Source organism: Coccinella septempunctata, chromosome 4, assembly GCF_907165205.1.
Source record: "Coccinella septempunctata chromosome 4, icCocSept1.1, whole genome shotgun sequence".
NCBI classification, from domain to species: domain Eukaryota; kingdom Metazoa; phylum Arthropoda; class Insecta; order Coleoptera; family Coccinellidae; genus Coccinella; species Coccinella septempunctata.
In genome coordinates this window covers 33,845,468-33,867,842 of record NC_058192.1, presented here as the reverse complement: position 1 = coordinate 33,867,842, position 22,375 = coordinate 33,845,468, and the positions used below count along the sequence as shown (strand labels likewise).

General features: G+C 36.5%; 1 protein-coding gene across 1 annotated transcript in view; it reads right to left on the bottom strand.

Moving 5' to 3' along the window:
* Positions 1 to 7,450, bottom strand: part of LOC123311661 (protein still life, isoforms C/SIF type 2-like) — a 31,380-nt gene extending 23,930 nt beyond the window's left edge. Inside the window, exons 1-2 of the mRNA XM_044895730.1 lie at positions 7,446 to 7,450; positions 5,411 to 5,754 (exon numbers count right to left, since the gene is read on the bottom strand). Of these exons, the coding sequence (XP_044751665.1) occupies positions 5,411 to 5,754; positions 7,446 to 7,450 (349 nt within the window). The remainder of the gene's footprint in view (positions 1 to 5,410; positions 5,755 to 7,445) is intronic.
* Between the last annotated feature and the right edge of the window lie 14,925 nt (positions 7,451 to 22,375).

The window sequence follows — 22,375 nt, the reverse complement described above, 5'->3', positions numbered from 1 at the left end:
TCAAAATAAAAAAGCTCCTACCATCAACCTAGTTCAATCTACTACAATCCTATATTACTGAAAGGAAATTCAGGGTCAAAGTAAACGACAACATCACAGACTATCTCCCTATAACATCTGGAGTTCCGCAAGGAAGTGTCCTGGGCCCTCTATTGTACTTGTTATACACAGCCGACCTACCAACACACAGAGAAACAACAACTGTTACATTCGTTGATGATACCGCTATATTAGCAAGCCATGAAGATCCAAATATAGCTTCTCAAATGCTTCAGAACCACCTCCTAGAAATTAAAAAATGGTCCAACAAGTGGAGAATAAAAATCAATGAGACAAAATCAGTACAAGTTAATTTCTCTCTTCGCAAGGAACAATGTCCTAGGATACCGGAATCCACATCTACAAAATACCTGGGCATGCATCTTGACAAACGACTCACCTGGAAAGAACATATAACCAAGAAAAGAAAACAAGTCGACTTAAAAGTCAAGGAGCTTTATTGGCTAATTGGTAAAAAATCAAAATTATCTCTGGAAAACAAACTCCTCATATACAAAACCATCATTAAACCCATTTGGACCTATGGAATTGAGCTCTGGGGATGTTCAAGTAAATCCAATGTCTCCATAATACAGAGAAGCCAATCAAAAATTCTAAGAATGTTAACAAACGCACCCTGGTACGTTACGAACCAAACGCTCCATACAGATCTAAAGATCCCATACGTGAAAGAAGTAATCCAGGACAGAAGTTGCAGACATCACGCAAAACTCGAAAGCCATCCTAACGCCCTAATCCGACCACTGACCTAACCCCAGATACCAGACGACTGAAGAGAAACTGGCCAGCAGATCTGAAGGATGCCTGAGGACCTATCACTGGATAAGACCTCATAACGCCACTTAGGAGCCTACAGCTCTGAACCAGCAAACAGGCCCATAGAATGAATACATTCTGATTGCTTGTATACGTACTATAATAAAAAAAAAAAATTTGGGATGTATTAAACTGAAATTACAGCACCATAGGATAAGTATAACTATCTCTCAGTTTATCGCTTCGAATTTTTTGTATCAACTTAGACTTGACATGTATTCAGAATCTCCGGAAAACAAAAGAACAACTGATATTTACCAGAATATTGTTGAAAGTATACATCAAGCAGCAAGAGGAGCTATTGGAAAGAAAAGAAAATTCAACAGTGCAAAAATATGGTGGAACGGTGAAATAGAAGAAATAATTGCACAAAAGAAGAAAGCTTATATGAAGTGGATCACAACAAGGCTACAGGAAGATCGGAATGCTTACAACGTTATGAACAGAGAAACACGAAATAAGATTAACAAAGCAAAGAACGGAATATGGGATGAAAAATGCCAAGAAATAGATACATACATAGGGGGAAGGAAATCTATAGAAGTGTGGAAGTTTATAAAAAATGTAAAATCAACAGGAAAGGAAAAATCCAACATAAGCGTAATCCGATAACAACAATGGATACAGCACTACACAGAATTACTTCAGGAACGACGTCCACAATACAGAGAAGAGGAGAACCCATTTTAAAATTCAAGGTGAGAAAATTGAAATTGATATGGAAATGGTGGTGGAGAATATAAAAGTTCTGAAACCGGGTAGATCCTGTGGACCAGAAGGGATATATGCGGAGCTCATCAAGAACGGTACTAAAAAACTTTTCCACCTGCTCACTACAATATTCAGCCGATACATAAACGGTGAGGATGTTCCAGATGCTTGGAAACCGGCTTATGTATCCTCAATCCATAAAAAAGGGAAAAAAAATGTATGCTCGAAAGGCTCGAAGGCATCTCAGTTACAAGTACGCCTAAGCAGACTATACGAAAGAGTTTTAAGAACCCTAATAGAAAAAAAAATTGACGAAGAGAACAATGTGGATTCAGAGCTGGAAGATCTTGCACGGACAATGTGTACTGTATGAAAGAGATAATTGAAAAAAGAAGTTCAGTTAACCTAGCAACACATATTTTATTCGTAGATCTAACCAAGGCTTATGATTCAATACCTTGGTGTTTGCTATGGGAAACACTACAGATAATAAATATAAATCAGACTTTGATTGGGGAATGGAAGAATCTATATTATGGCTCAACATCTAGAATTAAAATAGGAAACAAATTGTCAAGTCCATTTTATGTCAATAAGGGCTTACGACAGGTATGCACCATATCAACCACTTTATTTAAAGTATATATAAAAAATGCTTTAATGCAATGGAAGCGAAAATGTTCTGGGATAGGCATACCCCTGAATGATACAAACATTTACACTTTACAATTTGCGGATGATCAGGTGATAGTCGCAGGAGACAAAGAAGATCTGGAATACATGACACGCAAACTAAAAGAAATATATGAATATTGGGAATTAGACATGAACCTGGAAAAAACTGAATAATTTTGTATAGGAGACGACAAGAGTGTACTGGATATTGGGGGTGCAGAAGGCATACAACCTTGCGAGGAGTTCAAGTATTTGGGAGTGAAGTTCGAAGTTCGAAGTTCGGCACAGATGACAATGAGATAAGATCTAGAGTAACAGAGGCAAGAAAAGTGATTGGCTGTTTGAATGGAATATTGTGGAGCAAAAACATAAGTAGATCACGAAAGTTCAACATCTACAATACAATGATCAAAAGCCAACATATGGGTCCTAGACACGGAGACTGACAGAAATAAATAAGAAGAGGATAGAAGCTGCAGAGATGGATGCGTTGAGGAGATCGGCTAGAATATCAAGAATGCAAAGAATAAGAAACCAGGACGTACGTAATCAAATGGGAGTAGAAGGCACAATCATGGATGATATAGAGAGAAAACAACTGATCTGGTATGGACATGTGCAACGGATGGGACAAACATGATTACCGAAACAAATAAAGGACTGGATACCAAATATAAAAAGACGAAGAGGAATAAGACCAAAGAAAAACTGCTTGGAGGGAATACGAAAAGCAATGAGCGATCGAAACTTACAAATAGGACAATGGGAAGATCGCAAACATTGGAATCTAGGCATTATCGGGTATGTGGTCAATTTTTAAGTAAAACCAGCCAAAAATGCTATGGGTTAATCTTTACTTCTCAATATTTCGTTGACAGTTTTCAACTTTTTCAGGAGAATCTGTAAATTATTGGACGTGAAACTGTGAACAAGACAAACTACAAACGAATTACTTACAAGATGTACAAACATTGACTATTTCAAACCAAAAACGACATATTAGCAATGATAATCTCTTCGGAGATAAATATTAACAACAATTAGTCATCTTCATTACGCAGCAAGGTGAGATAATAATGTGCTGCACATACGTTTTTAAGAGAACAACGCTAGATATCAGTACCCTCTATGGGTTGACAATTATACTATTAAAAATCATTCAAAATCTTACTATAAAAGACACTCATTTGGTCCGTGTCTGATTTGAAATTAATTGTGTGGTTTTTTTTTTAATCTGTAACATCTCGAGGAATAGCCTATTTCTATAATTCGAATTCGTCTCTAACACTTTTACATATTCCATCCCAAATTCGAAACTGTGTCCCGTTTCCTGGCAGTGCTTAACAACACAACTTGAGTTCTTCCCGATGCGGCAACCACTTCTGTGTTGAGTGATTCTTCGTTTTAACCATTGTTGCGTTTGGCCCACGTAACAACCATCACAATGCTGACATGAAATCTTATACACTGGATCTGTGCAAAATTCCTTTGGCGTCTTTTCTTTTGTCTTCGAGAACAGGTCTCCTAATTTTGTCAAATAATATTTGAGAAGTTAGATGTCCTCGAATTTACTCAAAACCCTGTAAGATTAGGCGTCATATTTTTGAGGAATGGAATTTTCTTGAATTTAAAATTGTTTTATTGTATAATACTTGTTGCCGACCTTAATTTCCTATTATGTATCAATCTATTAGAAATATATTTAGGGTAACCGTTAACAAAAAAAAATATCAAACAAACTATACAAACAAACAATTTTGAATTCAAGAAAATTTCATTCGTTAAAAATTTGATGCCCAATCTCACAGGAGTTTTAAGTAAATTCGAGCCAAATATAATTTGACAAAAGTAGGGGACTCGAGAACTAAAGAAAAGACGCCAAAGGAATTTTGCACAGATGCAGTGTATAAGATTTCATGTCAGCATTGTGATGGTTGTTACGTGGCGTGGTCCAAACGCAACAATGGTTAAAACAAGGAATCACTCAACACAGAAGTGATTGCCGCATCGGGAAGAACTCATGTGCTGTTGTTAAGCACTGCCAGGAAACGGGACACAGTTTCGAATTTGGGATGGAAAATGTAAGAGTGTTGGAAACAAATTTGAATTATAGGAATAGGTTATTCCTCGAGATTTTACAAATTAAAAAACAACCTAATACACTTAATTTTAAATCAGACATGGACCAAATGAGTGTCACTGTATATACAGTTCTACAAGCTCTATGACAAACTTTGACAGATGGTAGCTATGATTATTCTGACCATTTTTTTCCTATGAGTATATCCGATTCGTTTTTGTTTAAAAGATACAAGCATTTGAAAAATCATATTTTTATGTTGAAGTCATAACAATAAATGGAAATTTTGAGGATAAATTGTTCAAAATGTCTACCTTCGGCTTGAATGTAATCTTCACATTGACGAACTAAAGATGCCGTAACGCGGCGGATCAGATTTGGGTCGTTTCGTATTTTGTTTGCTGCATCTTGAATTCTATCAAGTATGTATAATTGTTGATGAGATTGGATTTCAACATAATGAACAAGCTGCTTTCACGTGTCCCCATAAATAAAATTTAAGGGATTCAAGTCATTCGAACGCGATGTACCATTGTATTGGTCCTCCTTGACCTATTCATTTATTCAGCCAACTGACTACTCCTTCTACGTGGTAGTGCACCATCGTGCTGATACCACATATTTCAAACAATGCTGAGCTCTAAGTAATCAATGAAGTCAAAAAGGATGTGCTCCAAAAATTTTTATACAAATCTGCATTCAAACAATCGTTTACTGGCATCAAATCGTTTTTAGAAATCCTATCTAAAATGTTTACGCTGAAACGTTGCTGAAATCGTCTTTGTCTAATGGTATATGGGTTCTGCAGTGCCAATACATGTTCATTTATGGTTATTGTTGATACCATTCTCAGTGGAACAAGTGTCAAAAAAGTAAATAAAAAACCGATATTGTCGTCCTACTTAATCAAAACAGGAAAAAAAATTCAAATGCTTGTAACTCCTAAACAAAAACTAATCGGATCTACGTTCATAGGAAAAAAAATGTTCAAAAGAATTACAGCTACCTTCTGTCGAAGTTTGTCATAGAGCTTGTAGAACACCCTATATAGTGAAATTAGTGCCTCACCTGGTGCGTCTGTGATAGTCTTACTCCTCCTTCTAAAGTTCCGTGTATTTTCATCACCATCTTGGTTTAATTGATCGTAATCTATATTTCCAGCAGAGTGCCGTTGAGTGGGTTTGGATTTTTTCACTTTTCCTAAAGTATGGGATCCTCCGGCAATAACGATAGTATGTCTAGCAGTTGGTCTTTCGAGAGTATGACTGCTTAAACCTTCCGCTTTGTGTCCAGTCACTAGAAGAATGCCAGGTCCACTTCCTGGTTTTGTAGAAGGAATTGACATGTTTCTCACTGATTCTCTGATAATTTGACGTATTGTTTTCAGGAAGGCATTCCTGAAATCCGCCGTGCTAAAAGAGAAATGGAATAGGTTATATAAGAATGACTAATTTTTTTTAGAATTATTCTTGAAAGATCCATTTAATAGTGTTCGAATGCACATCTTTCTTCTTCTATTGAAGAATCAAGAGCTTCGCTACACGTTCATGTCGTGTGCATTAGAATCGAAGGACTGAAACAAAAAAAATTCTACAGAAAGAGTATTTGTACATTGTTGTCATCCTGTAGATTAATGACTTATTGTAAAACCATATTTGCTCAAGTCAGCCTTTCAAAAAATATATATAAGAATGAGTAAGGCGCTATCAGTTCATTTCGGATTCTCAGTTCAGATCATACAGTTCATTTTTTCAGTAGTCGTTGAGGTTGAAGATTGTTTCTACAGGGTGTTTCATCGACAACTTATCGATGTCGAATTCGATGAGGCGTTGTCGGCAATCTAATTACATCCGACAGTTTGCGTGTTAACAAGATGTACATACAGAGAATACTGATCATCTTTGGTACAGATTTTCAACTATTCGACTTAAAGATAAGGCAGGAAAGAAGGGGAAAAACGGGATTATTGTCGAGTCGTGCGCTTGTCGTGAGCTTGTGGTACACTGATCCACTGATCCACCTACACAAAAACAGATTGTCTTAGCAGAGAAAACATTTCTCACTTCGCTTTCCCTGGAGTTTCCCCTTGAGCAGAATGACGTGCGGGCAAATGAAATCTACTGAATCTCAGATTTTCTGCTCTTTTCAAATATCTCCATCAAATCCAAAAATTTTGAATCCCAGCTTGGAAGATGTCCCATATTTTTCAATAACGGACCTGAAATTTTTTTGGAATTCACTGTGCAAGTGAATCATATATTCCAATTATCAACCGACTATACTGGTTGGTTCAAAAGTTATCACAAATTGAAATTTTAGGTGAATATATGAAGCACCCTGTCTCTCAGTCATGGAATTGATTAGACCTATCATATATGGGTTTTTCGGACTCACCTAGTGTAGTTCTAGCTGGTTACTGTATGTTCAATTACCAATGAAACACCCTGTATATTTATTTTTATGACTTCCAAATGCATCACCTTGAAGTAGTAGTATTTTTATTCGTAAAAAAGTGACATATCTACCAGTGAAACCAGATCAATTATCAGAGTGGTTATAACTGCAGGTCTTAGGTAGCTTTATCTGCTGACAGCGACCCTATTTTTTCTTATACTTGTGTTCCGTGTGTTTCGACAGTAATACAACATAAAAATTGGTGCCAGCGGTTTGATACGTGGAGGAGGGCCAGACGGATACCTAAAGCAGCAAAAGTCAGCAAAATACCTAAAAGAGCAAGATACCTGAAGGAAAACCAACACGATACCTAAAGAGGAATGTACAAGGACCAGCAGGATAACTACTGGACTGCAGTCACCGTGTTTCTTCTGTTTGGTGAAGTACAGTGAATAGTTCAGTGTCACTCGGTGGAGAAGATCACATCTTGACCGCCCCTTCATGATCATAGCTTTTAATGGGAAAAAAACAAAGCAACAAGACAAATCTACTTCCCCCTTCTAAGACTGGATCTGAAGATTCACCAGACTAACAAAGTCTATGCAGATGAATTCACCTATGTTAATATTTTTTCGAATATAGAAAAAACTTTCAATTCGGAGTCAATTATGAGAGGCTTCCGGATAATACTTTATATCCAGACACCTACCTCATCATTCCCATCTCATTAATTTATCTGTCAGTAATGGCGTATTTTCGAGTCTTTTAAAGACTGCGATGGTTATTCCTGTTGTGAAGAAGAAAAATGACATTCATAACATTTACAACTATGTACTGTCCTATATTTGTGCTCAGTGTTATGATGGACTTTTTCGCATTTTGGCAGCTCCTTGCAGTCCTTGCCTTTGCTTGCGCACCATTGGGGCTATCAGTGAAAATCAGTGAAAACCCCGTCACAGAATACAATAGAGAGCCGGGGTAGACTTCGAACATCAGTGGAGATGGGTATCTTTGAAGACTGGGATGAAAGCGTCTTCTGAGTCTCTGCTTTTCAACGGTTTTAAGTGTTGAAAATAGTGCTAACCTCTCCTTACTGAAAACCTGGTTTAAACTGGATCTTAGACTAAACTCCTATTGGCAATATACGGCTACAAAAATAACATAGAGTTCTTCATTTCACTTGAATCCAATAATTTACAATTATTCACAAAAATAATGTACAACGATCGGATATCACCTCGCGGAACTTGTACGTGAGCAGTTAAGAAATGAAGGTATAAATCAGCTGGAGTTAATTCAAATTTAAAAACCAGGCAAGTAACTCCACTTCCAGTCGTGGATCGGTAACAGCTGTTGCAGTGGCGGCTCGTGATCTAGTTCACTAGGAGGCTACTTTTAGAATAATAACAAAAATATGAAATTTTAAAACCAGTTTACCGCAAAATTTGATGCAATTCATAATTCTTTTTGAAACATACCTGTTCTTATCTACTTGCTCGTTCTGCTTGATAATATTATGCCGGTAAGCTGAATCTAATTGAGCCGCGATATTAGTCGTACCCAAAAAACCTAATTCTTTCGAACAATTCACATGCTTGGCAGATAGCTCATGCTTCTCAATTTTTTCATTAAGGTGCTTCAAATCTCTAAATCCTGCCCTTCCCCACACGTTATCACTTCAAGCGGAGTTTAATAATAAGCAAGGAAAGCAAAACAACGCATTCACAGTATCACAGCCACACATATATATATATATATATATATATATATATATATATATATATATATTTTTTTTTTTTTTTTTTTCACACTGAATCGTGGTTTCCGTGTTACCCGGGCGCGAACGCCAAGAGCAATTCCGTGTGCTAGTAGGGATAAATTATTTTCCGTATGATGTTGACGGTTCCCAAAATAACAGCTTTCTGCATCCACATGATAGTATTCCTTGGTAGGTCTAGTTCTTGTAGGTGTAGGGTGGTCTTTTTATGAACGAGACCATTAACGCTTATTATCAAGGGCATTATGGTGACAGTTTTTAGTCTCCATATGTCTTTCATTTGCTGTGCCAGCGCCTCGTACTTTGTTATTTTCTCGGCACAGCTTTTGGCTAGGTTGTTATCTTGTGGCACAGCGAAGTCAACAATCAAGGCAGTCTTTCGCTGCTTGTCCCACACTACCATGTCCGGTCTATTGTGTTCCACACCTCGATCGGTCACAATTGTGAGGTCCCAGTATATTTTATAATGTTCGTTCTCCACTATTGTCTGGGGTGAGTAAATGTGGTGAGGCACGAAATGTTGAGCAAGTTGTTTTTGAAGGCACAGCAGTTGATGGACGACCTTACCCATATTGTTATGCCTGACGAGATATCTGGTTCCCGCTATTGCCGAACATCCTGAGGAAAGGTGCTGGATTGTTTCCTCGGCGGCATGGCACATCCTACATTCGGTAGTATCAACTTGTTGTTGCATTATGTATTTCACATATGTTCTGGTTGGAATAACTTGGTCCTGGATTGCCAGGACTGTTCCTTCGGTTTCGGGGGAGAGATAGCCTTGTATCAGGTAAGCATGAGAGCTCTGGTGATCTACCTCTGGCTGATTTAAGCTGGTGAAAAACCTGCCATGTAAGGGTTTGGATCTCCATCTTTGTTTTAATTTTTCAGGTAGATATTCTCCTGTGTCGTTCTCATCGATTATTTCGTTGTACTGGGCAGAAATCCATTGGTGTACAGGTAAGTTGTTTTTCCTGAAGTATTCTTTCATTTTTCTTTCTTCTCTTCGGCAGATCTGTTCCAGGTTACCGAGTCCACGTCCGCCATCTTTACGTGGTAAGTATAGCCTTTCTATTGCCGATTTCGGGTGCAGCATACCGCGTTGAGTAAATGATGTTCGTATTCTTCTATCGAGTTTTTCTAAATCTGTTTTGGACCAATTGAGAATTCCAGCAGTGTAAGCGAACGTGGGGATCGCCCAGATGTTTATAGCTGTGATTTTATTTTTCGCTGACAGTTGCGAATTGATTATTTTCTTGACTCTCCTGATGAGTTCCTGTTCAGCATTATTTTTGTTTTTCTCATACACTTGTCTTGAGAATCGTCTTGTGTAAGAAGTTTTTGGAGTTTTTTCTGCCTGGGTTAAATTTAAATCGGGAGTCGCGGTCTAGCCAGCAGTTTGATACGGCTTTTTTCCGACAGCGAAAGCCTCGCGAAATCAGTTTTTAAAATATTTTGAACACTACTGCCCGCCATGATTTCAAAACGTAAACAAACACGAACACACGCTAGGTTGTCAATGCGCTAACGGCTAGAGTGAAGCGGATAGGGGCGACTTTTATCGTAGCCCTTTTACTCGTTAAAACGACCGACACGAAGAGTTGCGGGTGGAGCCGAATGACTGTCCGAATGCAAGAAATCGGGGCTATACGATTCATCGCCCCTGTAGGGACGGACTGCTAGATTATTTATTTATTTATTTCACATTGGGAACACAAACAGGTCAATGACCCATAAACAGTATCCACAAAGTACAAAGATGAAAATAAAAATCAGCGACAAAAAAATCAACCAAAGACAACAACAAAAAATCACTGCATCAAAAAATGTTTCTTCAGTTGAAGCTTGATGTTAGCACAATGAAATACATCGATAATTCGTAGCTCATTGCAGGCTCGGAACATTCTAATCAACGGAGAGTTTTTAGATGCATTTGTCCTTCTAAATGGTACATGGAAAATTTCAAAAGATCTTAAATTAACATTTGGAACATTAATGTTTACCTCCCGCAATAAATCCGGTACCTGCAACTCACCACTTACAATTTTCCTCAACAAAACTACATCGCCTATGCAGCGTCTATTTTCAAGCGAAATCAAGTTAAAATGTTTTCTGGCCATATAATAAAAATTGACATTATCTCCTGAAGCAGAAAATTTACTTCTATAACTTAAATATTTCAGCAACTTATTTTGTATTCTTTCGATTCGTTCTATATAAATCCTATATTGCGGGTTCCAAACAACCGAAGCGAAATTTAGTAGGCTAAAAGCGTAGGCATAGTAAATACTGAGAACCGGCTTGATACCTCTAAAAACCCTACACCCCCTAAACAGAAATCCTAACATTCTACTGGCGGAATTGACAGTACTGTCGATATGAAATGAGAAAGTTAACTTTCCATCCAGAATTACGCCCAAATCCCTGATGTGATCAACTCTCTCCAGTGTCGCCTGATCAATACTATATTGAAAACGAATAGGGGCTTTATTACGTGTGAATGTAATTGTTTTACATTTAGAAATGTTTAAAAATAAATTGTGCAAGCGACAAAACTCCGAGAACCTCTCCAGCTCCCCTTGTATGATCATACAGTCCTCTATAGATCTGACAACGTAGAAAATTTTCAAATCGTCCGCATAGAGAAGCACTCTACATCTATGAAAAACGGAAATAATATTATTGATATATATCAAGAAAAATAAAGGTCCGAGATGAGAGCCTTGTGGCACACCAGATGGACATGTGAACTCAGCCGACCTACTTCCATCCACAGAAACGAATTGCACTCTATCAGTCAGATAGGATTCGCACCAGTGCAAAAGACTACCTCCCACACCGACCTCAGAAAGACGACGACTGAGAATTCTATGTGAAATTTTGTCAAATGCCTTACTGAAGTCGGTGTAAACAGCGTCAACCTGCAAACGCTCATCCATTGCCCCCTCCAAAACGTTCATGAATAACAAAAGGTTAGTCTCTATGGACTTTCCCTTCAAAAACCCGTGCTGTTCTGGGATTATCTGATTTTTCACTAAATTGTATAGATGAGCATAAACAAGTTTTTCAAGGAGTTTGGAAAAGACGCATAATTTGCTTATGGGGCGGTAATTTTCAATAATAGATCTATCGCCACCCTTGAAAATTGGGACAACCGATGCAATCCTCCAGCGCCGAGGGAATCTGCCCGTGCGGAGGGAGAGATTGAAAATATGTTCAAGTGGAAAGCATAAAGCAGGACAACTTCGTACGAAGTATGATGGAATACCATCAGATCCGGCACCTTTACTTTGATTAAGGGACCTTAAAGATTTTTCGATTTCCTTAGCAGTTATGACAATGTTTGAAAGGTAAGCAGGAGAATCAGCCACAGTAGAGTCAATACTGTTGGGTGAATTTAATGGATCAACAAAAACACTACTGAAATACTGAGCAAAACTGTTACAGATGTCTACTCCGCCCGTGCTAACTTCATCTTTATATAGCATCGAAGAGGGAAGCCTGCCATGTCTACTTTTGGCTGATGCAACATTGAAAAAAAGCTTGGGATTATTGGGCAGTTCATCTTCCACAAACTTAATATATTTAGAATAATCACTTTTGATCAAGATCTTCGACAATGCTCTGAGACGCCGAAACTCTAGTAAATCTTTTGTATTATTATAGATCTTCAATTTTTTATGGATTTTATTCTTTTTCTTCACTAACTTTATGGTGTGTTTAGAAAAATATGAGGGAAACCTAGAATTAATGTACTTCTTTGGAACGAAGTCCTCAATAATACCATCAAGTATACCATAAAATATGTCTAGATCAGAATCAACGTCTCCACTACAAAGCAATTCAGGCCACGGTACGGAAGACAATTTATTGTTTATGCTATCGTAATTGCCTTTTTTGAAATGATAAATACAAGTACTTGATTTGGAAAGATATTTAATATTTAATTGTAGCATAAACTCTAATGAAGGATGGTGCTTGTCTTCTCCCACCAATGGACTGTTACATGGAGTAACCTGAGACAAAAGAAACTGATTACACAAGACCAAGTCCAAGATTCTACCATTAGTGTTGTTGACACTATTGAACTGCATCAGCTCACATACTGAGAGTGCATCTATGAGATCAGAATATTTTGCCTCTACATTATTTGGTTCAAAGTATGAATCGTTGGCATCTGGATTGCCTATCCACCTAATGGAGGAACAATTAAAATCTCCGCACACAACAACCACATCACGTTCTATATTATTCTTTAGGGCAGTTAACTTTGAAGAAAAACCAGCACTGACACCAGAATCTCCAGGAGGCAGGTAGAAGCAGCACAGAAAAATTCTAGTGGATCCAATCATTATCTTAACCCACAGATCCTCCCTTATGATTGAAATAAACAAAACTGAAGGAGTCGCATGAAAGTCATACATTAATAAATTATTATATAAATAACCGTGGAATGTAATATTTTCATTTAAAATCGTATGGGAAGGTAAATCACATAAAAGGGTTGATTTCTTGTGATTTCTTGTATGGGGGGCTGTAGCCCTATAGCCCTCACAGACCAGCCGCCACTGAGCTGTTGGTACCTTGATCAAACTGCAGTGCGTCCTCACTCTCTCTGTCTCTTCGGGATGGCTGCTTGTCAAATAGCGACCATAGAGTCCGTTAACTGAAGTTGACGGCGTAGATGTATCACTTCTGTGATCGGTTAACCTAACCCTTTCTGCCCCGTGGCAAATGCCATCACACTCATTACAGATTTATAGGTACAGTTGGCAGGCATAGTTGCTCGAATCACTACCTGAGAATTTTACTGTAGAGATTTTAGATGACAAATATTTCGATCATTTCTGCATCAGTGGTGTTCTATTCTTGCGAGAGGCGATTATTGTTCACTCTATAAGCACAGATTTAGATAACCTAAAGGACGTTTGCTGAGATCCTATAATTCTGCATTTTATAGAAGTTCAGGTGTTTCCTTAAATAACAATAACAACAATAACAACAACTTTATTCTCAGAATTTTCAACACAAATATACAAAAAAAAGAGATACCGTCAACAATAGAAAACAAAAACAAATTATACTATAGTGTTCACATAGGAATAGTTTAAAAATTCTGAAATCGAGTAAGGTTCGATATCTATAATTAAATTTGTGAGTTCTTTTTTGAATTTGGCGAAATTCACCATATTTAAAATATTCTGAGGTACAGTATTATAGAATTTTATACACATATGCTTAGTATTTTTTTCAGTTAGAGTCCTTTTATGTATTATGTTTGGAAAGAAAAAGGGTACAGTACGTCTTGTGTTATTATGATTTTTTAAATCCTCAAAATAATGTGGATTTTTTTTCATAAAAAGTATGCTTTCCAGAACGTATAGTCCATAAAAAGTGAGAATTCCATTCTGTCTGAAATGCCCTCTGTAAGCTCCTCTAAATTTCAGTCCAAGCATAGATCTTAAAGCGTTTTTTTGAATAACAAATAATTTACAGCCATCAGAACCATTACCCCAAATCACTATTCCATACCTAAGTATGGAATCGAAACTTGAGAAATAGATGGATCTTAAAAGTTGCCTGTCTACACGTCGGGATAACACCCTTATCATATACAGAGCACTATTTAGTTTTTTACTCAATTGATGTATATGTTCGGACCAATTCAATTTATTATCGACATGAACTCCCAAGAATTTGGTGGATTGTGCTATTTCAACGAGTATTATTGAAATGGATATTTTCTGGAAAATTTTCCATAGATCTATTAGTCCTGAACATAATGCACTCAGTTTTATCCACATTGAGAAGGAGCCCGTTTCGACTACACAAATTGCTGATGATAAGATCAAAAACTATCTGCGTTTGCTAATGCAGTATTTTATGTCTTCCTTTCTAATAAGTGCATTTGCGTCATCCACAAACATAAGAATATTAACCAATGTGCTGAAGGCAAAAAATTTATATATTGAATAAAAAGTGGGGGCCCCAAAATACTCCTCTGAGGTACACCCATATTAATGGAAACAACAACTCCGGATGAATTGTCGTTCCAGTAATGTGGGTTAGTGATGAACTAATATAGGAGGTCTCAGAGAAGTCGAAATAACCAAGTGCAACTGTGGACCGGTTTCGGGATCATTTTCCCTCGTCAGTACAGTTACAGTTTAGCACTGACTCTTCCGAACGGAGGAACGAGATCGCTAAGACTACCATCCTCCATCGGAAGATTCAGTTGGATTTAACGTTCAGACGCCGAAGTGTGAACACGCCCGTGTGAATACTCCGAAATCGTACTTATTAACTGATAGTCTCTTAAAAATCGCGGCAAAACACGAATTAGTGAAAACCTCAATCAAGGGCAAAAGGGATTTCGCTCACCAAGTCCATCGATAAATTTAAAAAGATGGATCAGCATCCATGAAGCAGATCTAGAATTCATATCTCCCAAGAAGACGTGCCGTAGACCAATCCCAACAGAACCGAAACCAACTGAATTGACCAATAAATTTGGTATTCTCAAAGATGTAGAATCCATGGAAACGATTCACAACAACCCCTTGGAACTACCGCCAACCCAAGCGAAACCAGTAAAAAGATGCCCAACTATCACAGGAACTTCGAAAATCGAAGACTACAAAAAGTTTCATCAAATGGAAATGAAAAATTCTCAATCATCCCTCATGACTTACGCAAATCTGATTTGGAGTAAGATGACTAAAACCATTCGAACCATTTCGAACAAATCCAGTGAAACTAAAATAAAAGAACTTAAGAACGTTAAGAAATAAACTTTCAAGAAAGGAAAAAAGAAATTTTTCAACCATAATAAAATTAGAAAAGACCTCCCAGCTTAAAAATTATTTTCTTCGGAGAATAAAACAGATTAATTCAACATTTAATTATGTGAATTTCACTGCCTTTTTTATTTAACCCATCTGAGCACTAGTTTGTGTTTTCTTCGCACACTCGATATGCCTTAGCAAAAAACTACGCACTCATTTAAAACTTATGTAAGCATGCTCTTTTTAAACTTTCAGACTAGGTGAAACATTAGTTAGGCACTAGTATCCAAAACTATATAATGTCAACATTGTATATATCCCCTTGTATATATAGCCCAGTAGCGTAGCTTAAAAACTTTAAATCAAAACAACTGCAAAGTAAAAAAAAAAGTTGTGTTTTCTTCTTCGGAAGGTTCAGTGCTATACTGTACTGATGACCGAAACCAGTCTACAGTTGCACTTGGATATTTCGACTTCTCTGGGACCTCCTATGTTAGTTCATGACTAACCCACATTATTGGAACGACAATTAGAATAGAATAGAATAGAATAGAATAGAAAAGTCTTTATTTCAAATAGAGAAACTTTACAAGTAACTCGAAATGAAACAGGGTCAAAATTTGGAAACTGATTTAAAATTGAAAAAACTCTTTCAGTGAATATCGCTCCATTTTCAGTAGCAGCTGGAAATATAGCCTCTTGAAACTGTTCAATGTCGTCTCTGCTCTTATTTGGGGTGGCAGTTTATTGAAAAATTTTGTGCAACAGTACTCAGCATTCCTCTCAGTTAAAGTAAGCCTATGTTTTGGGTATTTCAATTCAGTTGTTCTTGTGTTGTATTTGGTAATGGTTTTCCCTTCGAAGTAGTCTCTATTCTTATAGACAAATAACAGACATTCCTGAATTTAAATGGCGAATGCTGTTAGTAAATTGTTTTCATGGAATTTTCCTCTACATGCTTCTCTGAATTCTAGTCGGTATATGATGCGAATAGCTCTCTTTTGGAATCTCAAGATCTCCTCCATTCCCGAAGAGGCCCCATAGAAAATGATACCGTATCTCATCTTCGATTCGAATACCGCTTGATAGATTGTCTTCATAGATGTTGAGTCAAGGTATCTACTCAGGACACCCAAGGAGTAACATATAGAACTAAGTTTTTCACATAAGTTGGTGACATTATCACGCCAGTTGAGACTTTCATCTATGGTCAAGCCCAAAAAGTTACAATTTTTTTCCAGGGGGAGCTTATAATCAACTGTCTCAATGCACTGAGGAATTTCAACATTTGCGTGGTTGGTGTGAAACATTACAACACTTGTCTTCTGAGTATTCAAACATAGCTGATTTTACTCATTTACTTTTGTGATGGTAGAGTCAATCAGGCAATTTAGAGCACCAAGAGTTTTTGCTTTCAATAAAATATTGGTGTCATCAGCATAATTTCTCAATGAGCAATCGGTGATTGAGGCTGTCTCAGCAAATAGATCATTAATGAAGACAATGAAAATAAGTGGACCCAAAATGCTTCCTTGTGGTACACTCAAATCAACTGGAAGTGGATCTGAGACGGCTTGGGTTTCTTCGTTGGTGATTAAGACTTGTTGTGTTCGAGAAAAGAGATATGATCTGAGCCATTTAAGTGGGATATCTCTTATTCCATAGGAATTCATCTTTTACAGTATGTGTTCGTGGTTGAGAGTATCGAAAGCCTTCGAAAGATCAAGAAGGACAGCCATCACAATTTCCGAACCCTCCAGGGCCCCCAAGGTTTTCCTAATGAACTCGTATATTGCAGTCTGGGTATATTTTCCTTTTATGAATCCATGTTGTGAGGAGGGCAGAGTATCCTGATCAATAAGGAAAGCCATTAGTTGTTTGCTCACCACGAGTTCAAATATTTTTGAGAAAGATGGAAGAAGGCTTATTGGCCTGTAATTTTCTAATGCATCTTCACAGCCCTTCTTGAACAATGGTTTCACAAGTGATTGTCTTGATTGTTTAGGAAATTCACCCAGTTCCAGCGAGTTATTGGTCAGGTATGTCAAGGGACGGGCAAGTTGTTCTTTACATTTTTTGATCACGTTCACTGGCACACCATCTATTCCAGAGCTGCTTTTATTTTTCAACAGATCTATCATACTTAGAATTTCCTTCTCATTTACTTTTTCGAATCGAAATGTATTAGGATTTGGTGGAATATTGGAGGAAACTTGTGATATTTTTTGTTTTATTATTATATGTTTTTAGCCGATGTTGAAAAATAAGAATTAAATCGCTCTGCCATCTCCTTAGGATTTTCTAAAATGGGGGAAGTTCTTGTACCTTGGCCTTTGATAGTTCTGACTATGTTCCACAAACTTTTAGTTTTGTTGTCTGACTCTACAATTTGCTTCTTGAATAATTTCCGTTTTTCATTTCTTAGAAGGTTGTCATATTCTTTACTTCTTTATAGGCCTCATTGAAAGCAAAGTTCTTTGTTTTGTATGGATGTAGGATGTCAAGTTTCATCTTGCAGTTTTTTATACATTCGTTCTCTGGTCTAATACACTTTGGCTTAATAACAGGCATTCTCTTCAGCGGACATGCACTCTAAAATTCATTCATAAACATATCCAAGAAGGTATTCCACTGCTTGTTAATATCGTGTTTCGGTATTTTATGTAGACCATTCCAGTTTACATATTCCAGTCGTTTTGCTAAGTTATCAGTTCTTTCCTTGGACATAATTCTTTTATATTGATATTTTGTAGATATTTTTTGTATAGGTATTGTTAATATTTGTGCTGTTTCATGGTCCGAAATTTTTGTTTGTATATTTTTAGATTCATACTTTTGTGTATATATATATATATATGTATATATATATATATATATATATATATATATATATATATATATATATATATATATATATATATATATATACTCAAAGTAATTTAACTCCCAATATATATATATCGTACAATTAGAATAAGGGGTTATGGGAATGGATGAAAAATTTTTTGATCTTCTCTTTTATTCCATCAGTCGACGTTTCGGTCCAGGTATGGACCTTCCTCAGGACTCGGAAAACAGAGAGTTATTAGGTAACAAATTTAACATCTGTTGATAGAACTAAAATCAAAACAAGCAGGCATCACTAATATGAGCGAAAAAGTCCAAAATCGACACAATTGTTCTTCTATTCAATAATCGTCCAAAAATCCTTTTTTTTAATCACGTCAAATACATCAATGTATCAAGGATTTTTGGACGATTATTGAATAGAAGAACAATTGTGTCGATTTTGGACTTTTTCGCTCATATTAGTGATGCCTGCTTGTTTTGATTTTAGTTCTATCAACAGATGTTAAATTTGTTACCTAATAACTCTCTGTTTTCCGAGTCCTGAGGAAGGTCCATACCTGGACCGAAACGTCGACTGATGGAATAAAAGAGAAGATCAATAAATTTTTCATCCATTCCCATAACCCCTTATTCTAATTGTACGATATATATATTGGGAGTTAAATTACTTTGAGTATATATATATATATATATATATATATATATAAATATCAAAATTCACTCCAAACTATAATGATGTAATCTGACTAACGGGATTGTTGGAAATGAAAGGGCTGATTCTGAATACTACATTTATTCTTAGTCGACGTTTCGGATCTTTACAGATCCTTCATCAGGACTCTAAAAACAAAATTACGAAGTCACATTAACATTCATTGGTTGATTGAAATGGGCACACATTACCGAATAGTTGAGTTTCTCTGAAGCAGTTGGAAAGACGTACATCAAAAGGCACTCAAGAAGTTCTCCGAGATGAACAATGCATACACAACAATACTTAAATTTATCTTCAAAAAACTTTTTTTCATCTAACAAACTCATCCATCAAACAATTTCCTTAGAAAAATAGGTTTTAACAATTCTAGATTTTTTTTGACATATCTGACATATCCAATTGAAACCATAGAACAAACACAAAATGACAAACTACATAGAAACAAATCATCCATTGGTCTCACCATGATTATACGACAAAATATAACTATAAATATTGCTTATCCCTTCAATGTCTCTTCTCGAATTCATTGTTTCTTTTAATTTTTTAATATGATACATTTCCAAAAATGTTCTCTTGTACAAATTCATCTCCACATCCAGTACCTCTGCTAGGTCCCATCCCATGACATGGTCTGTCTTTCGGCAATGTTCTGCAAGAGCACAAACCTTCTTTGGATTTTTTATATCACTCCTATGTTGAATAATTCTCTTCTTAAGTTGTTGTTTAGTTTGACCGATGTACTTTAGGTCACATCCTAGGCAGGGAATTTTATACACCACTCCTGTCATCTTTGTAGTTTCTACTTTATCCTTCACCTTTGAAAAAAGTTTTTTTATACCAAACTGATTTTTCACTGAAATCTTAATTCTTTCACTTCTTAAAATATTAATAATTCTTTTTGTCACTTCTGGTATTTGAGGTAAAGATGTAAAAGAAATCTGGTCATTATTAGTAATCCTTGACAATTCATTAGGTCCACCATCCATCACCTCACCACCTTCAGCCAGAACATCCACACCCACCGTATTGAACAGTAATCTGCTTGTCAAGGTCTTCGGGTATCCATTTTGTTGTAAGATTTCATGCAAAATCTTTAAATTCTTCATCAAAAAAGAAGGGTGAGATATAGTTTGAATCCTTCTCTTCATGCCCAAGATCATATTTATCTTTTGTTTAATTGGGTGGTTTGACAGATAATTAATATACCTCCCTGAACTGATACTTTTCCTGTACCAGTCTACCTTTAGTATATTTTCTTCAGTTCTTATAACCCTGGTGTCTAAAAAAGGAACAGCATTATCTGTCTCCTCCTCCAGAGTGAATTTAATAAATTCACTTTGACTGTTGAAGATATCCAACACAATATTAGTTTTGTCATGAGGTACAGCACAAAAAATGTCATCAACATATTTTTTAATTAATAGAATCTCAAAGGGGATGGTCTGCAATATTTTATCCAGTAAGTAATCCATTACCAACTTGGCTATAATGGGTATAGCTGGTGAACCCATTGGAGACCCAAATATCTGGCTGAAAATTTTACCATCAAACATGAAATAATTAGAGCCAAACAGAAATCTCACTATGGTGATAAATCTTTCTTTTGGAATTGAAGTGTGTGGTTCAATTAAACCCCAATAATACTCTATCGCCTCCACCGCTAGATCTACTGGTATATTGCTAAACAATGATGTCACATCAAGACTAATCAGTACGTAATCTTGTGGTAGTTGTGTATTATTAATTTGTGCAGCAAATTCAAAACTATCTTTCACCAGGTATCTGTCATTATCATAATCTACTGTTTGGCTAAGAACTGATGCAATGAAAGAAGAAAGTTCCGACGTCGGGGTATTGATACAGGAGACTATGGGCCTCAAAGCGAGAGTAGGTTTATGTACCTTGGGTAGGCCATAGAATCTAGCAGGCACACTGTTATAATTGTAAAGTTTCTTTCCTTGTTCTGGGGTTATATAATTATTATGGACTAAATTCTTAATTATATCATTGGACTTATTCTGAAATGTCAATGTTGGATCTCTCTGCAGTACTTTATAATAGCGTTCGTCATTGAGTAACTCATAAGCTAACCTCAAATATTGTTCCTTATCTATCATAACTGTCACATTACCCTTGTCAGATTGAAGAACTAGTAGTTCTGGGTGTTCTTTTAAAAACCTCTTACAATTGACAAATTCCTTCTGGAAAGGGTTACTTACGGTTTTTGAACTTCTGAGGTAGTTAGTTATCACATTTGCAGACAGAGATCTTAAAATATTCTTCTCCTCCTCACCAGACTCCTTTCTACACTGGATGACATACTCCACATCTGCAAGGAGTTTCTGAATGGGAACCTCATATTTAGGAATATCTATGCCAAACTTAGGGCCCAACGCTAGAAAACTTGACACTCTCTCTGGGATCTGGACCGTGCTAACATTCTTGAACCACCGTGGTTGACACTTAGCTGCCTGTACAAACTTTTCTTTTAATTTATTGATTTTATTCAAGTTGTTAATTTTAATTTTGTTGAAAGCAACTATTCGGTAATGTGTGCCCATTTCAATCAACCAATGAATGTTAATGTGACTTCGTAATTTTGTTTTTAGAGTCCTGATGAAGGATCTGTAAAGATCCGAAACGTCGACTAAGAATAAATGTAGTATTCAGAATCAGCCCTTTCATTTCCAACAATCCCGTTAGTCAGATTACATCATTATAGTTTGGAGTGAATTTTGATATTTATCACAGCATGGGATTTTATGCAGATATTCGTCAGAATTTTGGAGAGCAATCTTGCAGAATTTTGAAGTCCTGGGCATCCAACAACATAAAGCTGGCGTCATCGAGGAACAGAAGAGTTTTCTTATTAGAGTGTAAAAGACTTCAGTTGAAACCTAATCATATAGTTAATAATCTGAGATATTTGTTTGCATCAGTGACAGATAGTGACTCTTCTCGAATTGCAGAAAATACTAGAATGAAAGTGATTAAACAGACTTTGTCTTTGGAAATTAGGATGACTAATAGATTAGTAGATAACTTGGAGAGAGAGCTTTCGAGTCTGTGGCAAAGACTGGAGAGGTCTCTACCAGAACATATTTTGATTGACTTTAAAAGGAATCAAATGATTCGATATAACAGAGCTTTCAACAAAATTAAAATTAACAACTTGAATAAAATCAATAAATTAAAAGAAAAGTTTGTACAGGCAGCTAAGTGTCAACCACGGTGGTTCAAGAATGTTAGCACGGTCCAGATCCCAGAGAGAGTGTCAAGTTTTCTAGCGTTGGGCCCTAAGTTTGGCATAGATATTCCTAAATATGAGGTTCCCATTCAGAAACTCCTTGCAGATGTGGAGTATGTCATCCAGTGTAGAAAGGAGTCTGGTGAGGAGGAGAAGAATATTTTAAGATCTCTGTCTGCAAATGTGATAACTAACTACCTCAGAAGTTCAAAAACCGTAAGTAACCCTTTCCAGAAGGAATTTGTCAATTGTAAGAGGTTTTTAA